The sequence below is a fragment of the Artemia sp. Qi Xiang Cuo genome, chromosome 20, assembly GCF_049724085.1.
Source record: "Artemia sp. Qi Xiang Cuo chromosome 20, ASM4972408v1, whole genome shotgun sequence".
Classification (NCBI taxonomy): Eukaryota; Metazoa; Arthropoda; class Branchiopoda; order Anostraca; family Artemiidae; genus Artemia; species Artemia sp. Qi Xiang Cuo.
Window position 1 is genome coordinate 20,311,481 of NC_142813.1, and position 13,336 is coordinate 20,324,816.

Below are 13,336 nucleotides of genomic sequence, written 5' to 3' on the forward strand. Positions count from 1 at the left end.
TCTCTAATATTGTTAAGCTTAGGAGACTGAGATGGTTTGGCCACACAATGCAAAGACCAGATGACCAAATAAGCAAAAGATGCCTCAAATGTCTACCACTACCGGCTTGGAAGAAGAGAACAGGAGGCCAAAAGAAGACGTGGCTAGCAACAGTTAAGTCTGATCTGGAGCCAATCGGGGGATTCAGAAAATACGCCCGTCACTGGGATTGCCAGTGGCTGGAAACGGTGGAGCCTGCCACCCTCGAGCAAAACCTATAGAAGGAGACATGTCGTCATCTGCTGGGTGCCACGATGAGTCTGGATGCGGCTTGAACGTGCAAAAAGTACAAGTACATATAAGTACTTTAAACTTAATTAATTGTACATAATTTGATTCAGCATAAGAAAGTCAATTTTTTATGCAAAATTATTATCCCAATTCATGTTTTGAGCGTTCTGGTTATTGTTGGCCCTAGTTGCTCTTTACATAATGTACCCTAATGCGAGATGATTTATTAAACAGAAAGTTTCTTCCTTATGTGAATCAGGTACGAAAGAATTGCATTTTGTTTCCCTCAGAGAGGACTCGTGGCCTGTATAATTAGATAGACTACAATAAAAGAATAGCAAAGTTAGCTACAGTAAAAGAATATCAGACATTCCAAAATTAAAATAGATATGTTGCAGCCAAAGTTGAAGCAGCTCTTCTTTGTACTTCTAAGCTTACTGAAAGTATGCGAGAAAGTTTTAAGCCTATGAGGTTTTAAGCCAATGAATTTTCTAGATTAAGAAGATGAGTAAACAAGTAGCAATCACATCATGTTTTGGGGACGATAACGGAAGTAGCAAAACAAGATAGAGAAGAAGTTTTTAGCTTCGATGAAGAAGAAGAGATCAGCATTGAAGACTAAACAAGTGAGAGAATTATTTAAAGATATAAGGAAGCTAAGTGAATAATAGCCTAGCTGGAAGTAATTTTCATATTAATAGACATATAGCAATCCCTAGTCATGAGCTGAAAGCCAAGTCAGCTGTATGTCATGCAACCCTAATCTTGACCTTCTGCTAACCACTCCAGGCTGATGCAAACATTGAAAAGTTGACTTTAAATAAAAAGAAGGAAAATGCAGAACTTATGCTTTCTGTCCGATTTTTCTGAATCTAATAATGAAAAGAATCTAACCTTTGGCTGCACTAAAACTAGACATTTCCTGAATAACCTTATTGTTGAAGTTGGTTTCGAAGATCTGTGTGATATCATCAAGCACCTGAAATTCTCAATAATACTTTATGAATACACAGACTTGAGTAACAAAAAGATTCTGCTGATAGTTTGTTGTCATCTGGATATTGATGCTGCAAATAAAGAAGAAAATTTCCTTCAAGAAGACAGATTCCAGATTGAGACTTATAGAAGTTCAGCAATGTACAGCCGAAGATCTGTACCACGCCAAAACTAAGCTACTCTTTCAAGAAATTGGAGCTCCAAAAGCAAACCTAATAGGATTCGCCGCAGACAATGCGTCGATTATTATGGGGAAATAGGGTGGTGTGCAAGCGAAACTATCAGAAGGCAGTCCAAATTTATTTATCCTTCGTTGCTCATGCCATTCCATTTAGATTTGTGCTGGCGCTGCAGGAAAAAAAATTGCCAGAATAAATTGAAAGTTTTGTCAAGATGCATACAGCTGTATTTGTCAAAGTTCAAAACCAGTAAGGTCAAAAAAGGCCAGTAAGATTTTAGAATTGCAAAATTTTATAGAATTGAAAGAACATTGAATTTTGACTGTAGTTGTTTGATATTCGGAGCGGTGGGATTGCTTGTCTTTAATTTTCCGTGCGGAAAGTCAATCTGGTTTCACTGGTATTTAAGGCTTACTTTGTTTTCCTCTTGGTGTATATTTTGAAGTACGTCGAAGACCTAAACAGACGATTTCAGACAGAAACCAGCGCAATTCATCTTGTCTATTATCTTTTTTCCGAAGTGTACAAGACATAAGCATCCCACTTTCTTTTACCCAGTTATATCCAAGAGAACGAAAACCATCTCATAAATCCGCATTACAACAGCAACTACGTCGGTGTCAAGGATGTGGATTGTGGGGGCCGAGTGGTTTTCACCAAAGAATAGGTATCTATGTCTGCTGCAGTTGGGCTCAAGAAAGAATGTAGAAAATTTTTTATCGCGCTCTGTAATGAGAAGCGAAAATGTTTCTTCGACTCAAGGTATTCATCAGTAAGAAACTTCATTAGGCTTCATCCATGCTATTTTATGGGAGTAAAGTGTGATGAGTCACACTTTACACCACATCTGGCTCATTCTCCTTTACTGCGTGACAATGACCAGGAAGATATCATCCAAGAATTGTTGTTGTGAACTTGGTATTTCGATTTACTCAGATCCAGCCCTGTTTTGGACTCGGGTTTGGAGGCGGAAAGATGAGGGTCAAAGAGTTTTCCTCTGCTCGGGCATTTGACCCTAAGCCTAAATGTTCTATCGCACGCTTCCGTGGCTGTTGAGTAAACTTCCTCAGATGTCTGTCTAAATAAGCCAAGTGTAAGAAATAGTCTCGGTTTCACTGTCTTGAATGGCACTTGACACTTCTCAGTGCCAAGTTGGTCGCCAAAAAGAATTGGAAACCACCCTTGGAACTAGATCTGCGTTCAAAGTGGAAAAACTGTGGAAGAGGATATGAAAAGGCTAGGCTGCAAGAAAAAACAAGATAAAAAAAATTCCCACTAACAAAAAAGTCCCTCTTTTATCGTTTTTTTTCTTTCCATTGTTTCAGCTTTATTACCTTTGCAGGATTTAACCTGATTTCTTGTGGAATATAGTCGGCATGTTTTCGTTAAATTAGCTTAATTCGGCTTGGCAAATACGACCATGAACTTATATAGGAAGACCTACGCAATATCTGGTCAACTTGTAACCTCTTGGTGGCGCGCTGGTGAGTATTCAAGTCCATGCAACCATGAGAATCATTTTAATGGTTTCATGGGCGTTAGCCATTTTCATGACGTGATTTCTTATGTTTGGTTTATAGCTTCTGATGCTTGTTACTCATCGTATAGTATAGGTGCATATAAGTTGTGGATGCTATGTTATTGGCACTCTTACTTTATTCATTATTCGCCTCAAGACCCAAATTTTAAAATAAAAGTATTAGGTATCAAGAGCTCTTTCGAAAAATTTACTGGATCCTTCTTCTAAAAAGCTTGAAGTAGTGTTCTAGTAGTATTCTATAGAAGCATTCTTTTATATTTCAAGCTCTGAGGCTGCTACTCCCTAGGGTTTGTTTTATCGATCATTGCTACAGAAATCTTTCTAAGTTCTCAGCGAAATCACTTAAAGTTAACTACAAGAAAGCATTGCAAAGCGACCCAAGCAGCAAATTTTGAACTGTTACAGCCACAATTCATCTCTTTTGGTATAATTTTAGTAGGAAAGCTGGTACAATTCAACTCATATCACTTGCACAGAAGTTGCATAGAACACAATCTCACACATTTCTGCAAACAATGACTAGAAATGTGTGAGCATTTTTCGCTAAAAAGATCACTTTTTAAAATTTTATTCATAAAATATATGTCGCTATGTGACTTAACAATTTTTGTTTATTAAATAGTTTCGGTGGAAAAGAAAAAAAAGGTGAATCCATATGGATAGTGAGTAACTGGATTATAGTCAACTAGCAGCATATCACACAATAAGGACACATATGCACTAACATATTTGATTATTGAATCAGACAGAATCTTTAACAAAATAAGGAGGAAGTAAAGCATGATTATACCACTCCAACATGACAACGAGCCGGCCCTGAAAACATCAAATAAGCGAAAATTTAGCCCAAGTTGTATCATGAACTCTGTTATTAAGCCATATATCGTTTTTTAACCTTTGTTTATTTCTTTCTTTCACATGCTTAATTTTAGTACTATCTATTTAAAACATACATCAACGGAAACCGTTTTTTCAGCATGGTTTTAATAATTATACTGTAACAGTAAAATCATTATGATGATTACAATAATGAGGGAATTATTTTTTTCTTTTTCGGAGTTGATTTAAAGAATAGTCTACGAATTACCACATGTTATATATGCAACAAAAATTGACAAGTAAATTATTACCTTTTTTTAGTATTTATTAAGGTATTAAAAAGATTATGATCTTAAATAATCGCAAAGGTTTCTCCACAAAAGTAAATAGATACAATTTTTTTTCGGGGGTGGGGGGGGGGTGGTCCAATAATAAAACGGTATCCGGTGATTCCCCTCCCCCAGCAAGTTTTCCCCTGCGGATCCCCCCCCCCAAATGAAAAATTCCCCCACAGGTAAAATGAAGCAGCCCCAGAAATAGTGCAAAATAGGCACCTCAAAATGTCGATCAGATGTCCTAAGGGGTAACAAAAGGACCAGATATCAAAAAGTTTTAGGATAGGGGCTAGCTGGTCTCTAATTACTTTCGACTTATAAAAAGGATTAGAACATTAAATTTCCGATCGAATGGGCCTCCTCCAAAGTTTCCACAGCTAAGAGTGGAGGTTGAGGATGAGAAAAGGGCAACCCCCGCCTATCGGAAATAAATTCTGCTATTTTTGACGTTCAAAGTTACACTCTACGTTCATAGTAACAGCGTAGACCAGAAATACTCCCATAAATCAAGAGGGATTAAATATCTCTACCACCAGTAACCCCAGAAAGGACCTTGATCAGCCCCTGCCCCCTTTCTTAGAACTAATTATGCATGTAGCGGAAAGCTCAATGAGAATTAGGATGTATGTGCATTAAAATGCACCCTTTGAGGCATTTGTCCCCTTCCCTAACAACAAAGCAATCAGAGAGCCCTACTGTTGAGGTTTAAAGCTCTCATCTACAAATTTTAGTGTATTTTTTTTTTATCAAAGAAAGCTCATGAATGTGTGATCAATTTCTAAATATAAAATATGACCTGTTGGTTGGTTTTCCAAGTACTTTCGATTTAAAAAAAGGACTAGAACTGTTGAAGTAATTCAAAAGGAAGTATGTGCATCCAGGTTGTCAAAAGGACATATCTCTAATATCTCAATTAAGTTAATCTCTAAAGATTACTGGTGAATCACAGTCTAGGGTGAATGTTTTGCATCCTATGTTGATCAATATGTTTATTTTTTATCAATATACCTTTACTTCTAACTGAAATGCAATTGTAATTACCTATCCTTCTAACTGAAATCCAAAACAGGAATTTTTCCAAAAAAGTAACCAGCCATATTTAAACCTAAGACGAGTAGAAATAAAGCCATATAACAATTTAATCTTAAAACGAGCATAAATAATCATGATGAGTTATGAGCTATAGAATGCAAAAACTTAGTGGTCTTTAAGTTGTTAGCAAACTAGTTTCTACGTGCATTTTTTAAGACAAATTTACGAGTCGGAAAAATATTTCGGGGAGGGAGTAAATTGCCTCCCTCCCCCTTGAATAGGCTCTGAACATTCGCAATTTTTGATTTATCAAATTTATAAGTTAAAAACCGAAAATGTTTAAGCATGTTTTATTTTCAGTGAAGAACAGATGGCGCTATGATCTTTAGACTCTTAAGGGGATGGTAGCCCTACTCCTGTTTGCAGTGGTGGTTCTAGCCTCTTTTGTGCCTTGGGGCAAAATATTCACTTAATAACGAAATTGTTCATTGATTTAAATTGACTTTTGTTGCTTTCTATAAGAAAATGTTTGGTAAAGTGGAAATTTCACATTCAGTTTGTTTATACTTACTGCCATTTGTGCTCTTTATTTTCTCTTAATAAAATAATTTACAATTAAAATTACCTTTTAATTAGAAATTCAGTTAGAAGTAAAGGTATATTGAAAAAAAACATATTGATCAACATAGGATGCAAAACATTCACACAAAACTGTGATTCACCAGTAATATTTAGAAAATAACTTAATTGAGATATTGGAGATATGCCCTTTTGACAACCTGGATGCACATACTTCCTTTTGACTTAATTCTACAGTTCTAGTCCTTTTTTTTAAATCGAAATTACTTGGAAAACCAACCAGCACCCCTGTGTTAAAAAAAAAACTCAATTAAAAATGTGAAATTGGTTAACCTTCCACCCTCAACAATAGCTATATAATATGATGTTCAGAGACCTTTTACAGCCACCAGTGACTCTCTTTGCCTAAGCTAGCCATAATATCCTTCATTACATTTAATTTACTGAAGGTTCACCAGCTATCCCTATCCAGGAGGGGGGGGGGAGGGCAGCAACCTTTAAATGGTGTATTTTCTTTGTCCAAATTAACTAAATCCCAATAATACTTCAGATAAATATAGAAATAATTTTACAAAAGTAGGGAGAGGTAGAAAACGAAATGTGACCCCTCTTGATTCTCAGGAATAGGCTATTTCTGGTCAATGCTTTTATCTTGAAACAAAATAGCAATTTCCAACCCAAAAACGAAAATAATTTATCCTATGCTGGAGGGAAACTACCCCCCCCCTCTTGGTCATAAAGACTTTGGAGGATGCTCGTTCAATCAGAAAATTAGACTCATAGTACTTTTTTTAGTCAAAAGTGATTGGGAAATAGCCAGCTATGGTCTAAGAACTTTTTTTTTTATTAAGACCTTACATATCCAGTCTTAACGACAGTATAATTGCAGATTTGGTAGTATATATTGCAAATGATTACGATACACTATGTATGTAAAGAATAAACCAAAATATAAGAAATTGAAGGGGCTAAATATATAAGAAGTTGAGGGGCTGCAACAGACTCCCACCATCGCTATAGGCATAATTATAGAAACTTAAGGACAATCGAAAGTGCCTGGGAAATCCTTGTTATGTAAGTTCGTAACTTGCTTGACTACCAAAGGGTTTGGGAAATCTATGTTACTTAGCTTAGTAACTTACTTAGCTATCAAAGTGCAAGAAAAAATCTTTTTATTTAAGTTGGTAAGTGGCTTGAATGCTTAAGTACTCTCTTTCCCTTTTTTTGTGAAGTTCCTTTTCAAAATTTCTAACTCCCTCCTACTTTTTCAGAGACGAATTTCTGCAAAGAAAATAAATCTGCTAGACCTCACTTTAAACAAGTTTTATCAGTTTCAACCAGTCCCAGAGACTTCCAAAACAAAACTCCGGAAAAGACTCCAGATTCACCAAGCAGAGTTGAAACTCAACTTGCTACTGCTCTGTCTAAAAATTCGCTATTGAAAAAAGAAATTACTAAGTTGCCGATTGAAAACAGTACACTTCTAAGTGGAAATAAAAGACTTGACGCAAGAAATAAAGATCTCTCCAATAAAGATCTCACCTAGAACAAGCCTTATTATATATAACTCGCCTTTTAAATTCAAAAAAGTCCTTAAAAGAGAAAGTAGTTAAGTTGAATATCTAATATAATCAAATTTTAAAAGAGAAAGAAGAAGCTGCTGTTCAAGATGAAGAAGAAATGTCATGTCTTAAGTCTTTTGTATTTAATCTCCAAATAAAAACCAATAGATTAGAAACAGATTCAGAGCGTCTTGAACAAGAAGTTGGAGGCAAAACTAGCTTGATGTTGGAGGCAACAACACCTTCAAAAATATGGCTATTCATTTGAAAGACAGAGAAAAGAATTATTTTATGAAATTGAGTTTTGTTATTGCGACATGTTTTAACACTTTTAATTAATTTTGTTTTTACTTCTGGAATATTTTAAAACCCTTCGTTCTTTATGAATGAAAAATTCAATTCAAAGGATTTACAATATACTTTTTTGTAATTAATTTTTTAGCTATTTTTGATATTTTTGGAATATGAAATGAAAATGATATACGCATACAGACTATTTTTTTTCGCGTTGTTGTTAAACATGAGCAGAATATTTTGTTTGCCTGTTAGTTTGCTTGTAATCAGCAGTACGATAGTTAGTTTCAAGTTAGTGAATCGGAAAAATACACCTTTTCACATAGTGAGTGTCCCCTCACTAACCAAGGTCATTCTTTAAGGCACTTGAAGTAGCAACGAACTCTTGTGTAAATGATTCGTCTAGTCTTGAACATTGTTGCACAATATCTTAGCCCTAGGACACTTTTGACACTTAATGAACTCTAAACAAACTCGACAATGATGGTTCTTTAAAGCACTTGAAGGACCAATGAAATCTTGCGCAAACAATTTCTCCGACCTTGACTGCTAGTTATACATATATATATGAATTCAATTATGAAACCAACACTTTCAGTAGGTACTTGAAGTAAAAAGAATATTGAAATATTTTTTTTGTTAACAGAAAAATGTCAGTGAATGATGTTCGGAAGTATTGACAGTGAATTTTCCAATATGGCTAAAGTTGATTGTGGATTAATATTTGAATGTGCTCTCTTACAGATGAATGAAAAATTTAAAGAAGTAGATATTCATCATGGGAACGTAAACTATAAATTACATAAGTACTCAGCTACCCGGTGGTATGCAACAGTGAAATTCATTAACAAACAAGGTTGGTATGAACGACCAATAATTCCATATTCTAAAACTGGATTTAGTCTCAATTTTTTCCAGAGTGAAATTGCTGCAGTGTGTGCTTTTATGGATATTAAAGTTGTATTTGGGAAGGGAGATGTCACCACGGATAAGATACTGTTGAAGAACGATATTCGGAGAATATTCGTCTTATAAATTTCCAAGACTTCCAATGCCCTAAGTATCCTAATAAAATACATAATCCAGTGAATGAAGTCAGTTTTTTTCAGAATGGATGATGACTAAAAACATAGATATTAATGGAATGGTATCCATTAGAAATTCCAAAAATAATAGTATTAGTTTATATCCTAGTCGATGGATGGGAAATTAGTGGTATTGCGTAATTAAGATGTTAAAAACATTGTATTAATTTTTTTTCCATGTTCAATGATATTATTAACATATGATGTTCTATGTGACACTGTTACATTAAAAATGTTTCTAAGAATTATGATATTATGATTCTTTTGTTTTTTAGAGCTTTTCTTATGCTTTTGGAACATTATTTTTTCTTCGTTAGCGACACTCACAAATGCTTTTTTTCTCTAGCTTAATACCCTATGGAAGTTCTTAGGCTTTGTCATTCTGTGGAAAGTGGTATTTCCAGGTCAATAGCATTTCATATCTCATGGATCATCATGACCAAGGACACTCAAAATCTAAGACATGATCTAAAACAAAAAATTAATAGGACAAACAAAACAAATAGATTCATTGTAAATACAAAATGAAAATAGGCCCTTTTTCCATAATTTCTTTTACTGCTGTTCTGAATTTTTACCATTTTTTCCATAGAAGTAAAACAAGATCCTCTTCAATTCTAAATTTTTCCACACAAGAGAAAAAAAGGGTTCTTTTCAGTTCTTATTTTTTCCATAGAAGAGGAAAAAAGTTCAACTTCTGTTTGAATTAGTCCGTAGGTCATATTTTATCTACAAGTCGAAACTGTTACCTCTGTAAAAGTAATATAGTAATAGACAAGGAAATTGCAGACAAAATAAAAAGGTTCTAATCTTTCAATATCATATTCTCTTTTTTCTTGACATCCAATACGTCACTCACGCCGCTACTGATGGCATTTATTCATTTACAATTATAGATGAAACACCTTTTTTACTGCCCAACTGCTGTCATCTATTCTATTACAGTTGTAGGTGGTGCATAACGAACTGTGCTGTCATCTATTCTGTTTGATTATAGATGGTAGCACTTATGATTTTAATCTAGGTGACACGTGTTAACTGATTTTAAGTTAGGTCCGTTTGGGTTGTCTTAGTTAGCGCCATATGTGTGCACTATCACTTCAATTAATTACCTGTTATCTACTTGACAAAAACGGTTTACTTCATCTTTAGTCGTTATATGTCACATTGTATGTATAAACATTAAACTACTTGTCAAAGTGACATCTGATTTCCATAATTCTGAACAAGCTCATGAAATTCTTGGCATATAATATTTGTAAATGTGTGCGGGGTGCCGCCGAAGAAAACATAGGGTATGCAAAAAAGAAAAGTGAGCAGTGGATCAGCGACAAATCGTGGAAACTAATGAATGACCGAAAAGAAGCCAAAATCATGTTAGAATCATGCGAGAGCGAGCCCACTGTTGAGTACAAAGATTTTTTTGAAATCTAAATATAAGGAAGCCAACAAGGCCGTAAAGTGGTCTACCAGAGCTGACAAGTGGCTCTTTCTTGAGACAAAGACGGCTGAAGCAGAAGCAGCCGCCAGTAAGGGTGACAGTCAGAGAGTCTATGTTATCACAAAGAAAATAACTGGAGACTTCAGAAAACCGGCACCTGTGATTGAAAGTAAGGCTGGCCAACTTCTTACAAAAAAGGAAGACATTGATAAGAGATGGAAGGAATACTTCAATGAGGTACTAAAAATTCCACCGCCTACAAACCCTGTATTTCCTCCGGCTGAGCTACCGTTCCTCCAACTTAACATAAGCGAAGAACTTATAAGACTGCTCGAAGTCAGGACAGTATTGCATAAGCTTAAGAATGGCAAAGCCGCATGAGTTGATGGCATACAGCTTGAACTCTTGAAGTATGGAGCTGAGGTCATTGCCGAGCTCCTTCACAAGGTTGTTTCACAGACACGAGAAACTGAAAATATTCCCACTGATTGGAAGAAAGAGATTATCGAAGAAAGAGAGAAGAAAGAGATAGAGAAGAAAGATAGAAAATAGAGAAGAAAGAGATATCAAGCTCTTTAAGAAAGGCACAACAACCGACTGTAATAAATGGCGAGGTTTCACTTTGCAGTCGGTAGGGACTAAGATTTTCTGCCAAGTACTACTGAACCGTATTCAGTTAAAAGTCGAAGCAATACTAAGAAATGAGGAACATGGTTTTCGACAAGGGATATAATGCGCTGATTTGAGATTTAATTTGAGGGTACTCATAGAAGAAGCACACGAATGGCAAACTGAGATTATTGAATCTTTCATTGACTTTTTGAAAGCGTTTGATTCGGTCCACAGAGACTCACTATGGAAAATACTTCGGTATTATGGATTTCCCAACAAAATAGTTTGTATGATTGTCAGGCTATACGAGAATCAGTTATGTACTCTACGGACTAATGATGGGGACCCTACCGAATGGTTCAGTATGAAGTCAGGTGTCCGCCAAGGATGTATCCTCTCCCCAGTGTTGTTTGCTATTCTCATCGACTACGTACTTCGAAAATGTAATTTCAGAGGTGGAATCCAGCTGAACCTAAACCACACATTCTCTAACGGCGATTTTGCTGATGATATAACCCTCGTATCTCATTCAAGAGAGGAGCAACATAATAATATTGTAGTTCTCTTTAGTATGGCCGGGCAAGTTGGTCTATCAATCAGTACATAGAAAACATAAGTCATGCGAAACAATGTCAAAACCCTACCTGCCGCACCGTTTAAAATTGGATCTGATGAACTAGAGGAGGTTAAAGAGTTCTAGCACCATGGTAGTGTCATTAAATATGATGGTAGCCTTGAGCGTGAAATTATCACACGGATTGCATGCACAGGAAGCGCCTTCAATAAACTAAGAAATGTGTGGAGGAATCCAGCATACTCTCTACAGCTCAAGCTCCGGCTTTTCAATAGTAACGTCCTCTCCGTACTAATTTACAGCTGCGAAGTTTGAGTGTTGACTAAGCTGCTGAGAAAGCAAAACCAGGGTTTTGAGAACATCTGTTATCGGCTTATCCTTGGTATCCAGTGGACCCATAAGCTCACTAACGCCTCTATACGTGAAAAAACAAAGCAGCCGCTTGTGATTGATAGAATTGTGACTAACCGATGGCGATATTAGGGTCACATGGTACAGATGGGTGAGGGCCACCTACCCCACGATGTGCGGTGTTGGGTTCCTTCTGGCATCAGAAGACGTTGACGACAGAAGACAACTCTGGGAAAATGCCTTGAGAAGGATGCTGCGCTTTTGAGCTCGTCGCTCGAAGAACTCTGGTAAAAAAAAATAAGAGAGGTCACCATAGAGAGGCACCGTTTTTGCCTTATGCACCAGCCGGCTTGGGAAGACGTAAGTCTAAGTAAATCCGTTTCATTTATGCTACAATAGGTAAAGTATTTTTGTTCGTTTTAAGTTTGATTTGAATATTCAAATTTAGCTGTATTCGTTTTAAGATTTATTTATTCATTTATATTAGTACAACAAATGAATAAAAAAAGAAAGCAATATGAAACCAAAAAATTGGAACACCAAGAACAGAGCAAGAAGAGATAAGAAAACTGTAATCAAGATTTTTTTTTAATTGGTTATGTAAGGTCATGTGAAGCTTTAAATCTTTCCAGATTAGTTAGTCAAAAATATTGGGCCTAATTATGATATGAAGCTTTAAAGCCATTTAGAAAGGATAATTAAGTTCTCATGAATGATTTTGAAACCTAAATTCTTCCCTGGGAAAATGTTTTCAGCAGCTATCTTTATCGCACCTCTATTTCGAAGCCTGAACTGCCTGTCAGCTAAAACAAGTGAACAAAATGTTTTCGATTTTGCTTATGATGTCTATTAATCGCTGCGACAGTTTTTGAGAAGACTAATACCTCTAGTGCGGAGTCGCGTTACTGTATTAATAACCAAATACTGGTGGCGCGTGCCCAGTGTGGTGGAACTCTGCCATGAATTATGGGGACTGCCACGCGCGGTGGATCTCTGTACATGCCATGCACAGAAAGTGGCGGAAAAGATGGTGGAAAGTGGGCAACCCTTCTGCCTCGACTCGTGTCAATGTTGATTCTGAAAGTTTTATTCACCTAGTCAAAAAACTTCCTAGTCAAAATATACACTGATCTCAATAATTTTCAATTTACCAAAAACCTGTAGTCTTAGCCCTACTTTTAAAAGAATCAAAGAAATTTTGTCAACAATACAATTAAGCATAACTCTTTAATGAATAGCCACAATGGTATGTAATCTATTAATTTGTTACTATTAAATTCAACTGGTTTGTTCAATCAACGCAAAATCAAATAGTATTCCATGCAGATTCATGTGCCAAGGAAGGAAATTTCATTGTCCAGTTCATTCTTGTATGCATGGGGATGGTTATTCATGCTCTCCTGTCAATTTCAATCGTTCCTGAATTGTTATTGATCCCATAAAGAAATTTTTGCTTTGCCCCATCTCCCCTCCCCTCCCTCCTCTTAAAAAAATCATTTGCTATTTATTTTCCGCAAGTAAAACATGACATTTTATTTACTTCGCTATTTCTTGTTACATCATCTTTTCAGTTTTCATCACTCTAGATTAGAACAGTTCAAATTCCGATGTCTTTAAAAACACAATTGTTCAAAACGGAATTGAATTAGCAAACAAGCCAAAGTTAT

The 13,336-nt window shown here is 35.8% G+C and overlaps 1 protein-coding gene across 1 annotated transcript; it reads left to right on the forward strand.

The window, feature by feature from the left end:
* Nucleotides 1–11,033: 11,033 nt before the first annotated feature.
* Nucleotides 11,034–11,351, forward strand: LOC148939983 (uncharacterized). Its single transcript, XM_089106043.1, has one exon. The coding sequence runs from the start codon at nt 11,034–11,036 to the stop codon at nt 11,349–11,351; it is 318 nt and encodes a 105-aa protein (XP_088962169.1).
* Nucleotides 11,352–13,336: the final 1,985 nt, after the last annotated feature.